This window comes from Bombina bombina, chromosome 2 (assembly GCF_027579735.1).
Source record: "Bombina bombina isolate aBomBom1 chromosome 2, aBomBom1.pri, whole genome shotgun sequence".
Lineage (NCBI taxonomy): Eukaryota > Metazoa > Chordata > Amphibia > Anura > Bombinatoridae > Bombina > Bombina bombina.
In genome coordinates, this window is record NC_069500.1 from 473158665 (window position 1) to 473181760 (window position 23096).

General features: G+C 37.0%; 1 protein-coding gene across 1 annotated transcript in view; it reads left to right on the plus strand.

The window, feature by feature from the left end:
* Positions 1-1185: 1185 nt before the first annotated feature.
* Positions 1186-23096, plus strand: part of MMAB (metabolism of cobalamin associated B) — an 88970-nt gene continuing 67059 nt past the window's right edge. The window contains exons 1-6 of the mRNA XM_053699832.1: positions 1186-1304; positions 3958-4019; positions 4113-4206; positions 5219-5276; positions 5413-5485; positions 7406-7503. Of these exons, the coding sequence (XP_053555807.1) occupies positions 1186-1304; positions 3958-4019; positions 4113-4206; positions 5219-5276; positions 5413-5485; positions 7406-7503 (504 nt within the window). The remainder of the gene's footprint in view (positions 1305-3957; positions 4020-4112; positions 4207-5218; positions 5277-5412; positions 5486-7405; positions 7504-23096) is intronic.

The window sequence follows — 23096 nt, forward strand, 5'->3', positions numbered from 1 at the left end:
ACATTTAGTTCAACAGCAATTTCTCTCTGTGGGCCTGATTTAACAATACAGTCCAGCCCCAAAATACCAGGCAATCCCTCTCTGAACGAGAGGAACAGAGAAAAACTTTCCTGTAGTATATCAGTCTGATCCTGCCGAGAAGGTCAGTCCAGCCCCAAAATACCAGGCAATTTTCCTCTAAACAAGGAACATGACAACACCAGACAATCGTTTCAGCCTCCTTTGGGCCTTGTCAGTGAGGTGCAGCCATATCCCTCTAAGCACATTGGCAAGGAATCCACGTCTGGTTCCCCCATCATCATTAGGGAGACTATCCCCAGGGTCATATTACATATGCAAAACCGAAAGATAAGCAGTCTGCCAGGAACAAAACTTTTTTTTATTTATGCTAATTATGACTCTTAGGGAAGTCTCCAGATGTGGATTCGTTGCTCAGTGTGCCTAGAGGGATATAGCTGCACCTCACTGACGAGGCCCACACTAGGCCGAAACATATGTCTGGGGTTTTGCCGTTTCTTTCGTTCAGAGAGGGCCTGGTATTTCGGGCTGGGCTGTACTGTTAAATCAGGATCAGACTGATATGCTACAGGAAAGTTCTTCTCTATGAAAAGCACATGTTGAGCAAAAAGAGGCTGCTTCTTAGGTGGTAGCTAGCCATAGAACAAGCTATTATGCTATTGTTCATTCCCAGGTAGAGCACTTCTCTATTTATTTTAAATACTGCAGCTGCTCAGTGTCAGTGGGGCTTGTAATCATTTCAGGAAGTAACAAACTGAGTCGTTACCAGACAGTACAAGCACCTTTATAGATTCTCTGAACAATTGTTTAAAATGCTGATGCACGGTGTATACTTAAATACTCCATTTTTTTTTATATAGAACACTTTTGTTAAAGTGCATTTGCAATATTATAAGTATAACACAATAAATAAATAAAACTAGAAAGTCATAGCTACGGTCTTCTATGAAATATTTCACCCACAATGGATCCCTTTGGAAATATATTACTACTTTGATGATGTTTAGATCATAAGTTCCTATATAAAGTGCATCTTAAACTGGGTCACTGCTCACCCAAATAATTAACCATAAAATCAATGTCCACAGAACAAATGTAAAAGTTCTTTGTCTTCTTCTTGTATACGATTTGTATGCAGTTCCTATATGATTTAATAAAGAAGAAGATATGCTTTATATTGGTGTTGTGGATGTTTCTTTTATACACAAGTTAAGACGCAAATCTCACATCCTCCTAACACACAGATGTGTGGAGACCCATCCCTCACCTACTGCTAACAGACATGGGTAAGTACCACATCAAGATACTGGCCTTTCACAATATCCAAAAACACTGAAAACTACATGAGAGGCAAGGGTGAGAATTAGAGAACACATATCCAATATAACCTCAGATAGCACAACACAAGAATGCCATACTCCTTTAGCAAAGCACTTCATGCATATGCATAATAAGAGCATGGATACATTTTCATAGACCAATAGACTTAATAAAAATGACATTTGATATTTCAACTGAAGACCAGGATCCCTTGAAGGATACTAAACCCAAATGTTATCTTTCATGATTCAGATAGAGCATGCCAATTTAAGCAATTTTCTAATTTACTCTATCAATCTCTCTTCGTTCTCTTACTATCTTTATTTAAAAAGCAGGAAAGTAAAGCTTAGGAGCCGACCCCTTTAAAGTTCAGCACCCTGGATAGCGCTTGCTTATTGGTGGCTACATTTAAGCCAGCATAACCCAGGTTCTGAACCAAAAATGGTCCGACTCCTAAGCTTTACATTCCTGCTTTTTAAATAAAGCTAGCACAAGAACGAAGAAAAATTATTAGGAGTAAATTAGAAAGCTACTTAAAATTGCATGTTCTGAATCATTAAAGGAAAAAAATGGGTTTAGTATCCCTTTAAAGTATAAATATGAGATATGATAAATTATTTGGAATAATGTGGTAAATTTATTTTCTAATATTATATAATTTACTGCTATCCAAAGCACAAATTAATTGCATAATTTTGAATATTCGCCATTTTTTGCTTAATATTGGCTAAAATTTTAGCCAGGTGGCCGGTAAAAAGGTCCTGCGGAGATCAAATTTGACAATTTTGATAGACACTTTCCACTTTATTGGTTAGTTTAGGCATGTAAATTGGTTCCACAATAGAACATTTGCCATTGTTTTAATACCCTCCACTATCAATGAACTCAGACAAATAGTATGCATTATATAATATGTATAAAGGTAATGATAATCTAGAGGTAATCGTGAATCTAGAGGTATAGAAATAGATCATTTACATATGTGGGTTATATAAAGGGTTGAAACAGACTTTAATTGTTTTTAAATCTGATTGGACACATGTATATAAAGTGGAACACCTGGAGACACATCCCAGCCTATGATTATGTCTGAAACGTGTCAGAAGAGACTGATGATTTTAATGTATCTTTGAGTTAAGATTTTGGTGTTTTAAGCAGTGGTTAAGCTGGTTTAATTTTTAATATTTATATAATTGATCACATCCCTGTGCTGCTTATTTTTGTTACTGTATCCTGGAGAGTATTTCAGCTGGGGGAATTAAAGTTTTCTGGAAGCCTATAACTTGCGTTTGTTCTTTACACAGAAGATACTCCACTCTGGGGATTTTTTTTTTGTTCTTTGTAAGTTTTTGCTGTGGCCTTGCCTGATCAGATGAGAGGAGAGGCCCGAGTTATTTTGCTGATAACATTGTGACACTTGTTATGCCAATGGGCACTAGCATTACCATTTGTATGGATAGTGTTCCCCTACTAAACAACTACATATATACAGAACTAGCCAAAAAATAGTGCACACTTTACTGACTGCATGTTTCTCATGGTCTTAAATACCCTTTTGTTCTAAAGGCATTGGTTAAATGCTTGAAATTAGTTTTGTAGACCAATATAAAATGCAAAGTTGATACCTAATGTATGCATTTCTTTTCTCATTAACACCTAATTACAATCAGCGCTGCTCTGAGAAGGCTTTAAATAATCCTATGTGATATTACACCATATGTTTTTTGTTTTAGTAGTCAATAAAATGGCAAGAACAGGTCAGTCTAGCAAAGAGAAATTATTACTTTATGAAAAGGTTAATTTAAAAAAAAAAAAAAAAATTCCTTATGAGGATCACCAGAGGAAAAGGAATTATCTGCAAAGCAGGATACTTTTGTTAGAGATACCAGTCTAAGAAATTGCCAATTAACTGCATGACCAATTGGAGTCCAAATATATTTTTAAATGAGTTCAAGCAACATACAGATTTGAACATCAGTTCAGAAGAGACTGCATGAATCAGGCCTTCATAATAGAATTATTACACCACTACAAAGGTGACAGATAAGAACAGATTTGCTTGGGCCATGGAACACATGCAGTGGACATCAGACCATTGGAAATGTATCATTTGAGACTTTTGGTGGCAACTACGGTCCTAGAGATGAAGAAAAGATGAACGTGAATCATGGAGTAGGAAGTCCTCTGGTGTGGGGATGCTTTGCTGGTGACACACCCATACTGTAGTGACACACTATCCAATCTGGTTTGTAGTAAGTCGGGCTCTTTTTTTTTTTTCAATGACAAAATACTCAACTCCAGACAGTGTAAGAGGCTATCTCATGAAGTTGGTTGAGAGTGTACAAAGCTGTTTTCAAGGCAGGATGCTACTTTTGAAAAATATAAAATTAGTTTTTATGAGTATTTTTGACCTTTTTCCTGGTTACTGCATAATTCCATTTGTTTCAGTTTTTTGATGACTATTAGTCTGAAATGTGGAAAATAGTAATAATTGTGTCCAAACTTTTGACTGGTACAGTATGTATAATAACCCAGAAAGTTAGGAGTTGGGGTAGAATGAAAAGAGCCATGACTTACATAATTTGAAAAGCATGTCTAATGTGATTTTGTTTTTTAAAGCTCCCGGTCTAAGTCTGAGAATGTGAAGATTCCAAAGATCTACACAAAGACAGGAGACAAAGGTGTGTATTGGATTTGAAGTAACATGGAATCTGATTCATTTACTAGAGCACACACAGCTGCTTCATATCCATATATTTTGATTTTTGCATAAGGTTTTTCCAGCACCTATACTGGAGAGAGGAGACCTAAGGATGATCTGGTGTTTGAAGCTTTGGGAGCAACAGATGAGCTAAGCTCTGCTATTGGGTAACGTTGTGTAGAGGATTTGACTGGAAAACATTGTTAAGCAAATATTGTGTGGATTTTTGAAGACCCATTATGGCCATTTGAGATAGCTTATAAATTGGCATGTCTGTAGCTTAAATAAAATTGTTTTGATAATTATAAAATCCAAGAGAGACAGCAGGTAATTTTCACAAAGAAAAGTAGTGTATCACTGCTGATTAATATGAAGTGTAAAAGTATTAGAGTAGTGAAAATAGAAAGCAATGTTTAATTGAACCTCTATTACTACCTCCATAGTATAATTTTCTTCATCTTATAGAGATACTCTATAGCAAACTTATTTGTATGATGGTACTCTATAGCAAACTTATTTGTATGATGGTACTCTATGGCAAACTTATTTGTATGATGGTACTCTATAGCAAACTTATTTGTATGATGGTACTCTATGGCAAACTTATTTGTATGATGGTACTCTATGGCAAACTTATTTGTATGATGGTACTCTATAGCAAACTTATTTGTATGATGATACTCTATAGCAAACTTATTTGTATGATGGCACTCTATGGCAAACTTATTTGTATGATGGTACTCTATAGCAAACTTATTTGTATGATGGCACTCTATGGCAAACTTATTTGTATGATGGCACTCTATGGCAAACTTATTTGTATGATGGCACTCTATAGCAAACTTATTTGTATGATGGCACTCTATGGCAAACTTATTTGTATGATGGCACTCTATAGCAAACTTATTTGTATGATGGCACTCTATAGCAAACTTATTTGTATGATGGTACTCTATAGCAAACTTATTTGTATGATGGTACTCTATAGCAAACTTATTTGTATGATGGTACTCTATGGCAAACTTATTTGTATGATGGTACTCTATGGCAAACTTATTTGTATGATGATGGTAAAACAGGGCAACATATATTTACTTTTATGCTATATGTGATGTTTATATACAACAAGATTAAACTATGTAGGGTTGTCTCCCATTAACCCTTCTTCTGCTTTTGTAGGCTGGCCAGAGAATTTAGTCTTGATGCTGATCACAGATTTGTATCAGAGCTTGAGAAGGTAATTTGAAAATCTTCAGTGTTCTTTAGTTTAATGAGATGTCAAATACATTCTTCTATCATTGACTGCTAGGCACTACAAAACTACATTCTTGCACAAATAACTCTTTATGACAAATAAAAATCTCATCTAACAGATTCAGTGTATGCTGCAGGATGTGGGATCAAACATTGCAACGCCTCTATCTTCTGCAAGAGAAAGCCACAAAGGTAAATCTCTGGGGTTTGGTAAAGCTGCTGTGCTTCCTCTTTGCTGCACGCACTGGCACAGCACCTTGTGACTTATGCCTCACCACACACCACATCTATTCCTCCCTCATTGCTGCCAAGCTGGGCGGGCTGTTACTGTGATAGGTTTCTTGGTTTTGGACAGACTTGCTTGACATCAGTGTTGGGTGCAGTCAAACTGAAGACCAAGAAGTTTTAGCAGCAGAATAATTAGCATGAGTGGTGATGCATTAACATGCGGCATGTGAATGGGATTCTTCATGTTTGTAGCTGTGTTATCTGGGCCTTCAGGGTCTATGCTGCTGGTGCCAAGTCCTGGCATCCTGTTTAACAATGTGCAGCATCTCATAGTGCGTATAATTCACATTCATGCTAAAGGCTATGTTGTGAGTTAAGGGAAACCCCTGAGGTATCTATGCTAAGAGAAAGTGTAGCCCTACAGTTTTATACACTGCACTGTACCACAGGGTTCAGAATGAAATGCACTAATACTAAGTATATAAGTTCACTTATTTATTTACACCCTTATCACATCACATTAGTCTGCTTGCACTCCTGTTTGTATTGGTATAATGCCAGCTTTGTATATTACACCTTTACAGTGAGCATGTGTGTGAATAATGTACCTAAAATTTCTTGTGTCTGACTGCATTTATATTGTACATCAGGCTCTTAAAGGACATATAATGTATTTTGAGCATGTGATTAAAAATGAAAATATCAACCATTAAATGAATCAAATAATTACGTTATAAGATCCTTAAAATATTTTATGGTTCATATAGTATGTGCTATTTTAAGAGACTTTTCATTTACAAATTTACATTGTTTTCATTGTATTCTTTGTCGAAAAGCACACAGAAGCAGCAAAGTACTACTGGGAGCTAGCTGGTGATCTCAGAGTCAGTGGTGGCATGTATGAAATTACATCTTCACAGAAGCAATACACACTATGTTCAGCTCTTACTAATATTTTATGATAACTTGTGATGGATTATTCAATGGAGTTGGCGTAGGGTGAGGTTAGAGAGAATGAAGAGGATTTTTGAATCAGTAGTCGTAGCTGGTGGGTAGAGCGGTTAAGATACAGTGTTATTTAATTAACTTTTTGTTTTTAGTTATTTAACTATCACTGTAATATATTTTTGAATCATTAACTCTAGAAGGTGTGATGAACATGATTGTAATAAATTTTGAATAATTCACTATTTTTTTTTTTCTTTTCATTGGGGTAGGAGTGATTTGATTTTATAACTAGTTTATATATTTTAAATAATGTTAAAGATAAAAAATAAATAATGAAAGTTTTTACACTCTGCATAATGAAATCATTCATGGGGCATTAAATCTTCAGTTTAATGTCCCTTTAAAGGGATGTTTAAGGTAACGGTGCTGCAAGGCATAATGATCCTCTGTTCACCTAGCAGATGTGCATGTTTATTTGAGTGGAATCATGTTTATTGTTTTCAAATGTACAAATACAAGAAGTTAAATGCATACAAAACCCAAATTAGTTTGTTTTTCTGTTGTTTATGATTTATATAAAGCATAGTTTTAAACAACCTTTACTTCTATTATCCTTTGAAGGAGAAGCAATGCATATTTGTATATACTTTGCACTTTGCATCCTCAGTAAGAGCTGGAGGATCAGAAAGTGTGCATATAAATAGACTGTGCACGTTTTGATAATGGAAAGATGTGGTCGTTTTTTTTTGTTTGTTTTTTTTTAAATTGCATGCTCTTTCTGAATCATAACTTTCGTTTTGACTTTAGTGGACCTTTAAAACTGTGTAAAGTATTGGTCTGAAAGTGGCATTATTGTTAATTTTTAATGGCTGTGAAGAATAGATGCTACAATTTAATCGATTGCTCATTGCTTGTTTTTCTATTCTCTCTTTACAGCCAGAACATCTTTCAGTTCAGAACCCATCCAGGAGTTGGAGCAGTGGATAGATAAATACACAGCTGAGCTTCCGCCTCTCGCTAACTTTATCTTGCCTGTACGTATATAAAATCGTGTTTGTCACATTTGTAGTTCACCAGCTTTTTGCATAATGTTTATATATTTATTTTTTTCCTTCATGTAATTTATTTTGGAGATCTGTTCTATATTAAATGTATTGTACCTATATCTAGGGATATGAAAGACAAAAAATTAATTTTGTGATTCAGACAGAACATATCACTTGCAGCGTTGGAACAGGATAAACAAGTTTAAAAAGTTGGACTTGTTCCTGATGCATTCTTTAGAACCATATATTCTGTTGCTTCCACTGTGGTTTGTCTTTTGTAACATGACACATACAGTATATATGAGGAAATAAGCTGAAACAATAAAACACAGGCCCAAATGTGCTATTCTGAGACAAAGGTTTATACTTGCATTAAAGGGATACTAAACCCACTTTTTTATATAATTAACCTCTTAAGGACAAGGCAGTTTTTCAATTTCTTTCCCTTAAGGACCAGGGCTATTTTTACATTTCTGCAGAGTTTGTGTTTAGCTGTAATTTTCCTCTTTCTCATTTACTGTACCCATACATATTATATACCGTTTTTCTCGCCATTAAATGTACTTTCTAAAGATACCATTATTTTCATCATATCTTATAATTTACCATATTTTTTTTTTTTTTATAAAATATGATGAAAAAATGGAAAAAAACACTTTTTCTAACTTTGACCCACAAATTTTGTCCTGAGTTTAGAAATACCCAATGTTTGCATGTTCTTTGCTTTTTTTTGTAAGTTACAGGGCAATAAATACAAGTAGCACTTTGCTATTTCCAAACCATTTTTTTTCCCCCCAAATTAGCGATCGTTACATTGGAACACTGATATCTGTCAGGAATCCAGGAATATCCCTTGACATGTGTGTGTATGTATATATATATATATATATATATATATATATATATATATATATATATATATATATATATATATATATATATATATATATATATATATATATATATATATAGTAGACAACCCAAAGTATTGATCTAGGCCCATTTTGGTATATTTCATGCCACCATTTCACCGCCAAATGCGATCAAATTAAAAAAAAAAAAGTTCACTTTTTCACAAATATTAGGTTTCTCACTGAAATTATTTACAAACAGCTTGTGTAATTATGGCAGAAATGGTTGTAAATGCTTCTCTGGGATCCCCTTTGTTTAGAAATAGCAGACTTGTATGGCATTGCTTTTTGGTAATTATGATGCTAAATGCCGCTGTGCACCAAACTTGTATTATGCCCAGCAGTGACGGGGTTAATTAGGTAGTTTGTAGGGAGCTTGAAGGGTTAATTTTAGCTTTAGTGTAGAGATCAGCCTCCCACCTGACACATCCCACCCCTGGTCCCTCCCAAACCAGCTCTCTTCCCTCCTCCACCCCACAATTGTCCCCGCCATCTTAAGTACTGGCAGAAAGTCTGCCAGTATTAAAATAAGTTTTTTTTTTTTTTTTTTGTTTTGTTTTTAAAAAAAAAATCATATTCTGCTGTGTAGGATCCCCCCCCAAAGAGCTCTCTAACCCTCCCCCACTATTTATTAGCCACCAGCTGTCTGTCAGTACCCACAATAAAATAACTTCTTTTCTTTTCTTTTTTTTTTTTTCAAAAACTAACTTTTTCTGTAGTGTAACTGCCCCCCTCCATACCCTACCCACTCCCCCTCCCTCAATATCGAGGCATCACTGCAATACCTTGAAAATGGCTGGAAGCGATCAGGATCGCTTCCAGCCGCTTGAAACTCCTGACGTACAGGGTACGTTGCTGGTCTTTAAAGACCAGTTTGTGTAAGATGTACCCTGTACAACATGCGTCGTTAAGGGGGTTAAGATAGAACATGCAACTTTCTAAATGACTCCTTTTATCAATTTTTCTTTGTTCTCTTATCTTTAGTTGAAAAAGCAAGAATCTCAGCTTAGGGCCCGGCCCATTTTTTGGTTCAGAACCCTGCGTAGCGCTAGCTGATTGGTGGCTACATTTAGTCACCAATCAGCAAACGCTACCTAGGTGCTGAACCAAAAATGGGCTGGCTCCTAAGCTTAGATTCCTGCTTTTCAAATAAAGATTAGCAAGAGAACGAAAAAAAAATAGGAGTAAATTAGAAAGTTGCTTAAAATTGCATGCTCTATCTGAATCATGAAAAAAAAGTACTTGAGGAGTAGTAGTGCACACTGACTCCCATTCATGCTAACAAAGCACATATACATAAAACAGACTAAACAAAACAAATTAATACAAGAATGTGAAGGCCTTGCACCAAAGATTATAGTTTTCCTATACTTGATGATATATGTCCTCAAACCGGTGGGTATAAACATATTTTTGAATTTTGGTTGAATTTTCCAGAAATACTCCCATTTACATATATATATATATATATATATATATATATATATATATATATATATATATATATATATATATATATATATATATATATATATATATATATATATATATATATATGCCACCACCTCCCTGCTTTCTTCACCTCATATATAGAGAAGCTAGGACCTACTACATTGTAATGTTTGCAGCAAAAATGTTAAAGTGATGTCTTTAAGAGTTTCTTCAATAACATTTCAGATTTTGGTGAATTAGGGTATAAGAAATGTTTGTTATGCCTTTGAAAAGAGCCAAACTAAGAAGCCGGGCTAGAATAATGCCTTTCATAAGGTGGTGAGAGTTCATGATCCATTACACCAGGGATTCAACTCCTTGCCACTAGGAGGAGGCAAAGATACCCAAATATTCCACACGTTTTTAATCCCTCTCACCTCTCTGGTATCCCATTCTTAATTTTTGCCTCCAAGGAGGAAGGTGAAGAAAGGGGGTTTATACACTATACAAAAATGAACAAAGGGAGGGTGCTAAAAGAAGCAAAAGATACTCTTAACAGGAAATAAATATAAAATACTATTTATTAAAAACACTATTATTCTTCAAAATCTAAATATAGCAAGCAATCGGACGTCTCTGATAAAATCTGAGGGTACAGATATCTAAAACAGATATGAAGCAGATTAAAACAGAATAACCATTAGGGGACTTGAGGGCGGTGGCCATGTATGGACGCAAAACTATGAGCTGCTTAGACCGTCCTGCTATATTCAAAGAATACCTCAAGATAGTCATCAAATAAGCTTCAAATTTGCAACTTTATGACCCTTAAAGGTTCGTCTCTCATTTGAAGCCTTCCTTCCCAGGATCGTACTGTGTTATCGTTTTCCGGAGCTGATTAAAGGCTGAGGCCTTATCAAAAAAAACCCAGTGGCTAACCGTTTGGTCTCCACTGTCGCACAGCACCCAACGTGTGTTGTTTAATGTAATAGCAAATAATAATTTTACAAATACCTGCCACACGCCTGTACCATGGAGCCATGCACTAGTGAGTGTATTCTGGAGGAGCTGCGCTGTCTACTTGCTGACTACCGCGTGGCATTTGAGGAATCAATGGCGGCTACTTTACTCAGCAACCCATTCAACTCAAGCTAGATTCTAATGAGAGCAGTAGTGGTGCTCTGGGGCCCCTAGCGCTCACTCTCCACACTTGGTCGAGCTTAGATCTGGAAACTACTATCGTAGACATTGCAGCGCGGGAAGATGGAGTGAAAGCCGAGCAACCAGAAAGCTCTGAGAAGAGCTGAGCTGCCCTGCAGAGTGCTGGTGAAGGCACTGTCGCTTAGAGCCAACCAAATTTTAAACTGTTCCAGGAGCTTCCGAGATTATTTTTTTCTAAAGGGACCTTAGACAGAGACTTTGGTCCAGTCAAAGAAGCCTCACCACTGCAAGTATTGTACCTCTTATCATTGCTATCTACTGTCCTTTCCTATACAGACTCTCTACAATTAAAATGGGATCCAGGTGGTCTACCTCTGGTGGGCAAATTAGGAAGCCTTTGGTTTCTTCCGAAATCTGGAGTGGGATAGTTCTGAAACATCTTGCACCATAGGTTTAAACTCCACATTCATCTACCTAAAGACTCTGAATCTGGACAATTGTTAAACATTTTTGAACTCACAAATTGTTTACTTAAAAAGTTAATCTGAGTGGGTAAGCCCCCCTGTATATGTGTCCCAAGGATAGTCAACGTTTTATTTAACTTTACCTGCTAAGTTTTGTTTCATTGTACATATGGTTAGGACTATGTGAGCCTATTCTGTAGAGGTTTTTATGGACATATCTGTAATGAATAATATAGTTTTACCTTTCAAAGCTAATATGGTTATATTTTGTGTGTTACCATACTCTGAAAAAGACTGGACTGAGTACCTATTTACAGCTTTAGACTATGAAGGGCAGCTTACTCCCAATAGAGCCAATATGTTATGCTATAATTTGGGGGGAAACCATCAGGGCTTTTATTTGAGCTCATGCTCTCTATATAATTAAACAGCCAAAAACCCTTGAGCCATTACCTTAAGCCATTCTATATGAATTTTAGAATTGTACTATAGTCCTACTGAGAAGAGGTTTCTGTTAGTTTCTTATTACATTTGTAGCCCAAGCTCCTGAATCACCCCCTTGTTTCGTCATTTAAATATTTGAAAATCATTGGGTCATAGCTATATGTCCTCCTTAGAACAATTCTACAGCTTTGTTATAGCCTATAGTGTATGTATTAATGTCTTCCTTTAGCCCCACCCCTAAATTGCATAACGCTGTCTACAGCCCAGCTCTATTTTATCCAGCCAGTGCACCTCCTAAAAATTAAGTGCACCCTATACTACTTGATTTACATTGATAGATATACAGAATACAACCTATGCTATAACTGAATAGAGATTTTCCGGCACTCCAATAGGTAAAATAAAGTTCTTTATTGGGTAGATGCTGTAAAAACATAGAAATTAGCTGTAACCCTAGTAAAAACAATGTCACAGGAGGTCTTGGTTCTCCTTGTCCTTTTTTCTTTTTACTAGGGCTACCACTCATGTCTGTTTTTACAGCATCTACCCAATAAAGAACTTTATTTTACCTATTGGAGTGCCGGAAAATCTCTGTGTTCCTATGATGTTTGATCACGTCTGAACAGGGACGTGTCCTCTTCGTGCACCCTCATTGGCTATCAGCCAGTCATGTGATAGCGCAGAAGAACGCCACGGTTAGTTTAGGCTGGAGCATCCTACCCGGAACTCTGTGGTTTCTATAACTGAATAGATATGGGATACTCTCTGCTGCAAGGTTATCTAACTCACTAGTTGGTATTTCATTCCTATTTTATACTTGAAAGGCAGGTACCAGTGTTTAACTCTGTTACACCAATATTCTATAAACTTACAACGTATTGCTCATAAATTGTTACTCAGCTTACAAATCTTAGGGATATGGCTGCTCCTAGTTTGTTTTTGTTTCTTATAGTAAAATTTCTGTTATATAAGGACATAGTCTTGTTTATCTATTTCAATATGTAAGTACTATTATAAGCCTGACAATATAAAGCTCATTACCTTCCAGATAATGTCAAGCACTGTTTGTACTGTCATGTCCCCCCCCCCCCCCCCAGGTTGTAACCCCACATATACTCTAGGTATCCAAAAGAAATGTTGCACTCTCAGGTGTGGAGAAGTGAAAAACCTTTATTAGTTGAACAGCAACGTTTCGGGGCACCTGCCCCTTTGTCAAGCTAAAAACATAGTGCACATACAGACAATATATAGCAGTACTAATAAAACAAGGACCAATGGGGACACTCATGGTGGGCGGGGTTACAAACAATCTCACATGGGAAAATGTTTTGAACGACATATTAACCCTATACTTCCGCTTTTAGTGTATCCCAGAGGGCCAAGATTAAAATAAATCTGAAAGGAAGCAAGAATTGCACAGCTACATAATACATATCACTCCCTTATATAAGGATATAATTTCAGCTTTAAACTATATAAAGTTTAAAGTTAATTATATCCTTATAAGGGAGTGATATGTATTCTGTGGCTGTGCAGTTCTTGCTTCCTTTCAGATTGATTTTAATCTTGGCCCTCTGGGATACACTTGAGCATATTAACCCTATACTTCCCCTTTTAGTGTATCCCAGAGGGCCAAGATTAAAATCAATCTGAAAGGAAGCAAGAACTGCACAGCCACAGAATACATATCACTCCCTTATAAGGATATAATTAACTTTAAACTTTATATAGTTTAAAGCTGAAATTATATCCTTATATAAGGGAGTGATATGTATTATGTAGCTGTGCAATTCTTGCTTCCTTTCAGATTTATTTTAATCTTGGCCCTCTGGGATACACTAAAAGCGGAAGTATAGGGTTAATATGTCGTTCAAAACATTTTCCCATGTGAGATTGTTTGTAACCCCGCCCACCATGAGTGTTCCCATTGGTCCTTGTTTTATTAGTACTGCTATATATATTGTCTGTATGTGCACTATGTTTTTAGCTTGACAAAGGGGCAGGTGCCCTGAAAACGTTGCTGTTCACCTAATAGTTTTTTCACTTCTCCACACCTGAGTGCAAAATTTCTTTTGGATACCTATTTAGTTGGAGCTAGGGGTTTTGCTCTGACTTTGTTTGCACCCACCTTGATATTTGCTGGACATTAATACATTTAAATGTGTGCTGATCCTACAACTTTGCTGACCCACATGTACTCTAGCTAAACCATGATATATTGTTATATAACATTATATGAGTGTATTATATAAGCTAATTATAACTAAAAAAAGTGGTTTGATATGAGGCCCAAAAGTGGTCTCCTTTACCTCAGGATAACCTCCACTATTAGTTTCATTCTATAATTCTATGAGATCCAAGAGTAGCCTCCTGAGTATATTGGAAGGTTTACATTTTCATTGTTTATATACTATTGGGTATATTAGAATTGTTTCCTAATGTCTATTCTCTCTTTTTTTTTCTTTTTTTTTTAATACATTTGATACTGAAACATACTTGACAATTTATTTATTTTTTCTTGCTGTAAACCTCAAAAAATAAAATAAAACACTGTTAAGCTAACGGTCCATACTCTGGTATTTTATTGTGGTATTTTAATGTGATTCATTGTGAGTAAAGTTAATTTTAAAGGTATATCTTTTATGATCTTTGTAAAGAATATTATAACATCATCCCACACCATAATCCAGACAGTTATAAACAGAAGTGAGGCCAACAGGAATGGGAGGTAGAAGAACTACCAACTACATGGGATGTAGCAATATATTCTATACTTAGAGGTATTTTGTGTGATCTGTAACATTGCCTTCTAGTCCTTCTTATTCACCTTTCTTTCATAAAATGAGAGTCCACAGGAAAACTGACGTGGAATATAATTCCCGCCACTAGGAGGAGGAGGCAAAGAACCCACAACAAGAGCTTTTAATTCCTCCCTCCTCCTAGCTCTACTCAGTTTTGTTCTTGGCTTCCCAGGTATTTGAAAATAGAGGTGTTCCAGCTATTCAATTAAGGATTATTTTATGGGAGCTCAGACCTATGTGAGACCCATTTAACCCTTGGAAATATCATTTTTAAAGGCAAGGGTACAGGAATACCAGGTTATGGGCACAGTATCTCCCTATGGGAAATACCCTATCATTCTAGAATTAAACATTACTAAAAAAATAATGCCTCTTCTGAAACTCAAGCCCCCTTTAAAAAAACAAAATCCTATACACACACTAAAATAAACTATAGCAGCAGCTCTTAGAAGGGCTTTTTGTAGGACATAGCCTACAGAGGTTTATCTCTTTTTCACCTATAAAAGCTACCCCTCCACCCCCACAAAAAAAGCCTATTTAAAAAAAAATCCTACTTTAAAGATTTCCCTGAGAAGGGCATTTGGCTGAGCATTTCCCTTAGAATGGCATTTAGTAGGACAGTGTCCTAAAGCTCTTGCTACCCAAAAAACCCTATTATAAAAAAAAGCCTACCATTACACCCCAAAGATGGTACTCGCCAAAATTGAATCCGGCTCCTACGTGATCGCCAACTGCGATGGTCTATCTTCACCCCAGCAGTGGAGGTCTTCTATCTTCTTTTCTTCTTATCTTCTGTCCGACGTCCTCTTCATGCATTCACACTGAATTTTGTATGCAAGGTACCCCCTTTATATAGGTATACCCTTGCATTGCTATTGGTTGATTTTCAAATCAGCCAATAGGATGAACACTTTTTCTTGGATGGAAGATCCCCTCTGATAGTTGGGCATCTTTTCTTCAGACTCTTTTGGGTTGGGTCGCTGTCTGTGAGACTTGAAGAACTCAAGGCATATGGTCACCTCAGGATGTGAAGTTTTCCTATAAGATCTTGAAGCTCTGGCCATTTCTTTAAGCTCTTCAGTCATGGCCTCTTCTGTAGAAGGAAAAGTAGTTCCATTTTCAGTCAGTCAATGTCACGGCTGTGGCATATACAAATCATCTAGGAGGTACTTGCAGTCGTTTGGCGATGTGAAAGGCATTCCAGATTCTGTTCAGGGCAGAAAATAACCTATGTTCCCTGCTTTTCACATTCCAGGAATGAAGAATTGGGAAGCATATATCTCAACTGCACATCTGTTAGGAAAGTGGTCCCTCCTTCAGAAGATTTTGATCAGCTAGTTGCCAATTGGGGTCTGCTGGATTTAACACAATCAATTGATGCCCTAGCAGTTCATACATATTATATTTTTTATATATATATATATATATATATATATATATATATATATATATATATATATAATATAATATAATTTTTTTATTTTTTTGCCTGTCCGTTCCCTCCATTTGATTTGGGCAAAAATTCTTGGAAGAAGAACAGTCTGCATCATTAATTCTAAAAGCTCCAGCTTGACCCCGCAAATTTTGGTATGCAGATTTGGTTCACATATCCAGTTTTCCTTCAAAGCTTCTTCCTTAGAGACCAGATCTCTTGTCTTATATCTCTACATTTAACAGCGTGGAGGTTGAACTTTTAAGTCTGAAACATAGTGTTCTCAGATTCTGTTATTGTCACTCTTTTGCAGGCTAGAAAACCTCCCAAAAGATTTTCCACAAGATTTGGAAAGTATATTTTGATTGGTGCTCTTCCAGAGGATTTTTCCTATCATCATTCTTTTTGGGACCCTAGGATCCTTCAATAGTCTTGACAAGTCATTGTCTGCTAGTTCCTTTATGAGGCCAATTTTAGGTTTGATCTGTTTAATAAGCCAAACTTCCAAATGTATATACTTTCGTTCCTGCTTTGGTGAGAATTAGGTCAGTTGTGAGACCTATGTCTTTTCCTTGGAATTTGATTCTTTTATTTCTCAGGTTCTCCTTTTTGAACCTTTGCACATCATAGATACTACTTTTTGTTCTTTTATCTTCAACTAGGTGTTTTTTTCATTCCAAATATGTTTTTCTTTCTAAGGTTGGTTCTTCTGAGAATATCAAGCAGGGACTTGTTTCTTTATTGTGTCCGGATTAGTCTTTCTAAGGACTAGCTCCTTCATACCTTTTTATCTTCAAGCTGCTAAAGATTTCAGACAGTTTTTAATTTCTTTGTTCATCTTTCTACATCTTGTAAAGGTTTTAATGATTAGCTATGGGCTCAACAGGTGATTCTCAAAGCTTACTTGATGGTGGGAGAGTCTCCCACTAAGCGTATCAGACACCAGACTTAAAGCGTATCACCTGATTAGTTGCTCTTTCTGGGTTTTCAAAATGATGCATCCTTGCAGCAGTTTTGCAAAGTTGCAACATGCTCTGCTCTTATTACTGCAGCAATTTTTTTTAATTTTGATGTTTCTAGAGCTGCAACAACTAATCGATGATAATAGATTATGAAAATAGTTGTCAGCGAATCTTATAATCGATTAGTTTGCAATTAGTTGGTCTGTGTGGTATTGTGTTTTATGGTTATGCCCTTAGCCTAAAGGACGTCTGCAGACGTTTACTTTTCACTTTTTCAGAACAATATACATTTACAACTACTCCTGGCTTATGTGCTTAATTTTTTGTTTGTTTTTTTTAATTGTAATATGTACCAAATTCAACCTCTAAGTACATATTTGTTATTTCTTTCATGTAATTGGCAAGAGTCCATGAGCTAGTGACGTATGGGATATGCAATCCTACCAGGAGGGGCAAAGTTTCCCAAACCCCAAAATGCCCACAAATACACCCCTCACCACACCCACAATTCAGTTTTACAAACTTTGCCTCTGGAGGTGGTGAAGTAGTTTGTGCTAAGATTTCTACGTTGATATGGGCTTCTCAGCATTTTGAAGCCCGATTTTTTTTTTTTTTTTTTTTTCCCCCCCCCCCCCCCCCCCCCCCGAGTACAGTGAATGTCAGAGGGATGTGAAGGGAGTATTACCTATTGAATGCAATGGTTTTCCTCGCGGGAGATCTATTTCATAGGTTCTCTGTTATCGGTCGTAGAGATTCATCTCCTACCTCCCTTATTCAGATGGACGATATACTCTCATATTCCATTACCTCTACTGATAACTGTTTCAGTACTGGTTTGGCTATCTGCTATATGTGGATGGGTGTCTTTCGGTAATTATGTTTTCATTACTTAAGACACTCTCAGCTATGGTTTGGCACTTTATGCATTAATATAAAGTTCTAAATATATGTATTGTACTTATATTTGCCATGAGTAAGGTTCATGTATATTTCCTTTTGCAGACTATCAGTTTCATATTTGGGAAAGAAAATATTTATGAAAATATTTTTCTTACCTAGGGTATAGTCTTTTTTTTCAATTGACTACTTTTTCATTAAATTTTGCGGACAAAATTAGGCTCGCAAGGGTGCAAAATGGCAAAGTTTATTGCATCATTCTTGGCGCGAGGATTTTTTTTGGCGGGAATGTACGTCCGATGATGCAAATTCATAATTTCCGGCGTCTTAGTTGACGCGGAGTTCCTTGCACAAGGTTGCGTCTACAATAACGCGAGTGTGTCATTTCTGGATGTTAGCGCCAAAAAAAATTCAGATTGCGTTGTGCGCCATACTTGCCCCCAAATAATTTCATTTAAAACCTCTTTCCTATATGCCTCTTGCTTTTTTCTATGTCAGAGGGCTATGCTGTTTGCATTTTTTCCCCATTCTTGAAACTGCCATATAAGGAAATTGATAATTTTGCTTTATATGTTGTTTTTTCTCTTACATTTGCAAGATGTCTCAATCTGATCCTGTCTCAGAAACCACTGTTGGAACCCTGGTGACTGATAACAGTTCTACCAAAGCTAAGTGCGTCTGTTGTAAATTTGTGGAGATTATATCTCCAGCTGTGGTATGTAATAGTTGTCATGATAAGCTTTTACATGCAGAGAATGTGTCCATCAGTAATAGTACAATGCCTGTTATTCCTTCAACATGTAATGTACATGATATACCTGCCAATATAAAAGATTTTATTGCTGATGCGATTCAGAAGGCTTTGTCAGACATCCCACCTTCTAATAAACGTAAAAGGTCTTTTAAAACATCTCATAAAGTTGATGAAATTTCAAATGACCGACAACATACTGAATTATCATCCTCCTGATGAGGATCTATCTGATTCAGAAGATCCTTCCTCAGATATTGACACTGACAAATCTACTTTTTTATTTAAAATGGAGTATATTCATTCCTTGTTAAGAGGTGTTGATTACATTGGATATTGAGGAAACTAGTCCTCTTGATATTAAAACTAGTAAACGTTTTAAAAAAAATTCTAAACCTCCTGTGGTTACTCCAGAGGTTTTTCCAGTTCCTGATGCCATTTCTGATATGATTTCTAAGAAATGGAATAGGCCTGGTACTACTTTTATTCCTTCAAGGTTTAAAAAATCGTATCCTTTGCCAGCAGTTGGATTGGAGTTTTGGGAAAAGATCCCCAAAGTTGATGGGGCTATTTCTACTCTTGCTAAATGTACTACTATTCCTATGGAAGATAGTATACTTCTTTTAAAGTCCCTTTAGATAGGAAACTTGAATCTTATCTAAGGAAATCTTATTTATATTCTGGCTATCTTCTCAGACGTGCCATTTCTATAGCTGATGTTGCAGCTGCATCAACTTTTTGGTTGGAAAGTTTCGGCAACAGGAAATGGATCCTGATTTGTCTAGCATTGTTCGCTTGCTTCAACATGCTAATCATTTTATCTGTGATGCCATTTTTGATATCGTCAAAATTGATGTTAAATCTATGTCTTTAGCTATTTTAGCTAGAAGAGCTTTGTGGCTCAAATATTGGAATGCTGACATGGTATTTAAGTCTAGATTCTTATCTTTCTTTCCAAGGTATTAAGTTATTTGGTTCTCAGTTGGATTCGATTATTTCAACTGTTACTGGGGGAGAAGGGAGTTTTTTTGCCTCAGGATTAAAGACCTAAGGGTAAATCTAAAGCTTCTAACCATTCTCGTTCCTTTTGACAAAATAAGGAACAGAAACCTAATCCTTCCCCCAAAGAATCTGGTTCCAATTGGAAACCTTCAAGTTGGAGTAAATCCAAACTGTTTAAGAAAACAAAGCCAGCCCCCAAGTCTGCATGAAGGTGCGGCACTCATTTCAGCTCAGCTTGTAGGGGGCTGATTAAGATTCTTCCAAAACATTTGGGCAGATTCTTTCCAAACTCATTGGATTCAGAGGCCTCTATTTAACAAAGTCTGGCGGACCTGATCCGACAGTGTGGATCAGGTCCGCCAGACCTCGCTGAATACGGAGAGCAATACACTCTCCGTATTCAGCATTGCACCAGCAGAGGGGGTGTCAATCAACCCGATCTAATTTGATCGGGTTGTATTGTGGTGATGTCTGTCCGCCTGCTCAGAGCAGGCGGACAGGGTTATGGAGCAGCGGTCTTTGTGACCGCTGCTTCATAACTGCTGTTTCTGGCGAGTCTGAAGATTCGCCAGATACACGGGGCCGTCAAGCTCCTTTCGGAGCTTGATAGATAGGCCCCAGAGTATTGTCTCTCAAGGGTACCAAATAGGATTCAGAGTAAGACCTCCTGTGAGAAGATTTTTTTCTCTCTCACGCATCCCAGCAAATCCAAGGCTCAGGCTTTTCTGAAGTGTGTTTCAGACCTGGAGCTTTCAGGGGTAATCATACCAGTTCCGTTTCAGGAACAGGGTCTGGGGTTTTATTCAAATCTATTCATTGTCCCAAAGAAAGAAAATTCATTCAGGCCAGTTCTGGATCTGACCATTTTGAATCGTTATGTAAGAGTGCCAACTTTCAAAATGGTGACTATAAGGACTATTCTGCCTTTTGTTCAGCAAGGGCATTATATGTCCACAATAGACTTACAGGATGCATATCTTCATATTCCGATTCATCCTGACCACTATCGGTTTCTGAGATTCTCTTTTCTAGACAAGCATTACCAATTTGTCGCTCTTCCATTTGGCCTAGCGACAGCTCCAGGTATCTTTTTCTCGGTGCCCTACTCTCTGTAATCAGATAACGGGGTTTTGCGGTGTTTCCTTATTTGGACGATATCTTGGTACTAGCTCAGTCTTTACATTCTGCAGAATCTCACACAAATCAACTAGTGTTTCTTCAAAGACATGGTTGGAGGATCAATTTACCAAAAAGTTCTTTGATTCCTCAGACAAGGGTCACCTTTTTAGGTTTCCAGATAGAGACAGAGTCATGAACACTGAATCTAACAGACAAGAGACGATTAAAATTGGTTTCAGCTTGTCTGAACCTTCAGTCTCAATCATTCCCTTCAGTAGCTATGTGCATGGAATTTTTAGGTCTCATGACTGCAGCATCGGATGCGATCCCCCTTTGCTTGTTTTCATATGAGACCTCTCCAGCTTTGTATGCTGAACCAATTAATATCCTTAAATCCCAATGTTCGACTCTCTCTGACTTGGTGGTTAGATCACCATTGTATAGTTCAAGGGGCCTCTTTTGTTCGTCCAACCTGTACTTTGATCACAACAGATGCAAGTCTTTCAGGTTGGGGAGCTGTCTGAAGATCGCTGACAGCACAAGGGGTTTGGAAAGTTCAAGAGGCGAGGTTACCAATCAATATTTTAGAACTCCGTGCTATTTTCAGGGCTCTTCAGGTTTGGCCTCTGTTGAAGAGAGAACTGTTCATTTGTTTCTTGACAGTCAATATCACAACTGTGGCATATGTCAATCATCAGGGTAGGAACTCACAGTCCCCAAGTTATGAAAGAAGTATCTCGGATACTTGCTTGGGCAGAATCCAGCTCCTGTCTAATTTCTGCGGTTCATATCCCAGGTATAGACAATTGGGAAGGGGATTATCTCAGCCGTCAGACTTTACATCCGGGGGAGTGGTCGCTCCATCCAGATGTGTTTTCTCAGATTGTTCAGATGTGGGGTCTTCCAGAAATAGATCTGATGGCTTCCCATCTAAACAAGAAACTACCCAGGTACCTGTCCAGGTCCAGGGATCCTCAGGCGGAAGCGGTGGATTCGTTAACAGTTCCTTGGTGTTACCAACCTGCTTATATTTTCCCCCCTCTAGTTCTTCTTCCAAGAGTGATCTCCAAAATCATCATGGAACAATTGTTTGTGTTGCTGGTATCTCCAGCATGGCCTCACAGGTTTTGGTATGCGGATCTTGTTCGGATGTCCAGTTGCCAACCTTGGCCACTTCCATTAAGGCCAGACCTTCTGTCTCAAGGTCCATTTTTTCCATCAAGATTTCAAATCATTAAATTTGAAGGCATGGAAATTGAACGCCTAGTGCTTAGTCATAGAGGTTTCTCTAACTCAGTGATTAATACTATGTTACAGGCTCGTAAATCTGTTTCTAGGAAGATTTATTATAGAGTTTGGAAGACTTATATTTCAGGGTGTTCTTCTCATAAATTCTCCTGGCATTCTTTTATAATTCCTAGAATTTTACAGTTTCTTCAGGATGGTTTGGATAAGGGTTTGTCTGCAAGTTCCTTTTGAAGGGACAAATTTCTGCTCTCTTTGTTTTATTTCATAGAAAGATTGCTAAGCTTCCTGATATTCACTGTTTTGTACAAGCTTTGGTCCGTATCAAGCCTGTCATTAAATTAATCTCTCCTCCTTGGAGTCTTAATTTGGTTTTGAAGGCTTTACAGGCTCCTCCGTTTGAACCTATGCATTCTTTGGACATTAAACTACTTTCTTGGAAAGTGTTGTTCCTTTTGGCCATCTCTTCTGCTAGAAGAGTTTCCGAATGATCTGCTCTTTCTTGTGAATCTCCTTTTCTGATTTTCCATCAGGATAAGGCAGTTTTGCGGACTTCATTTAAATTTCTACCTAACGTTGTGAATTCTAACAACATTAATAGAGAAATTGTTGTCCCTTCTTTATGTCCTAATCCTAAGAATTCTTTGGAGAGATCCTTACATTCTTTGGATGTGGTAAGAGCTTTGAAATATTATGGAAATATCCCAATAAAGGGATATAAAAGAGCGCTGATGTTTGAAAAAGAGAACAATATAAAATGTAAAACCAAATAATAGACTTAAAATATAGTAGCTCAGATCTACCGTGTTAGTCCTATTTACTGTCCATAAGCTGGTAGTAAAATAAAGGAATATGGATATCCTCCTAATGGGAATGGTGGGTCAGGCTGCTCCTCTTGATCCCAGAGAGTGTGGAACAACTGTAGATAAAAGAAGGAGAGAGGGCGCCACAATAGCGTGAT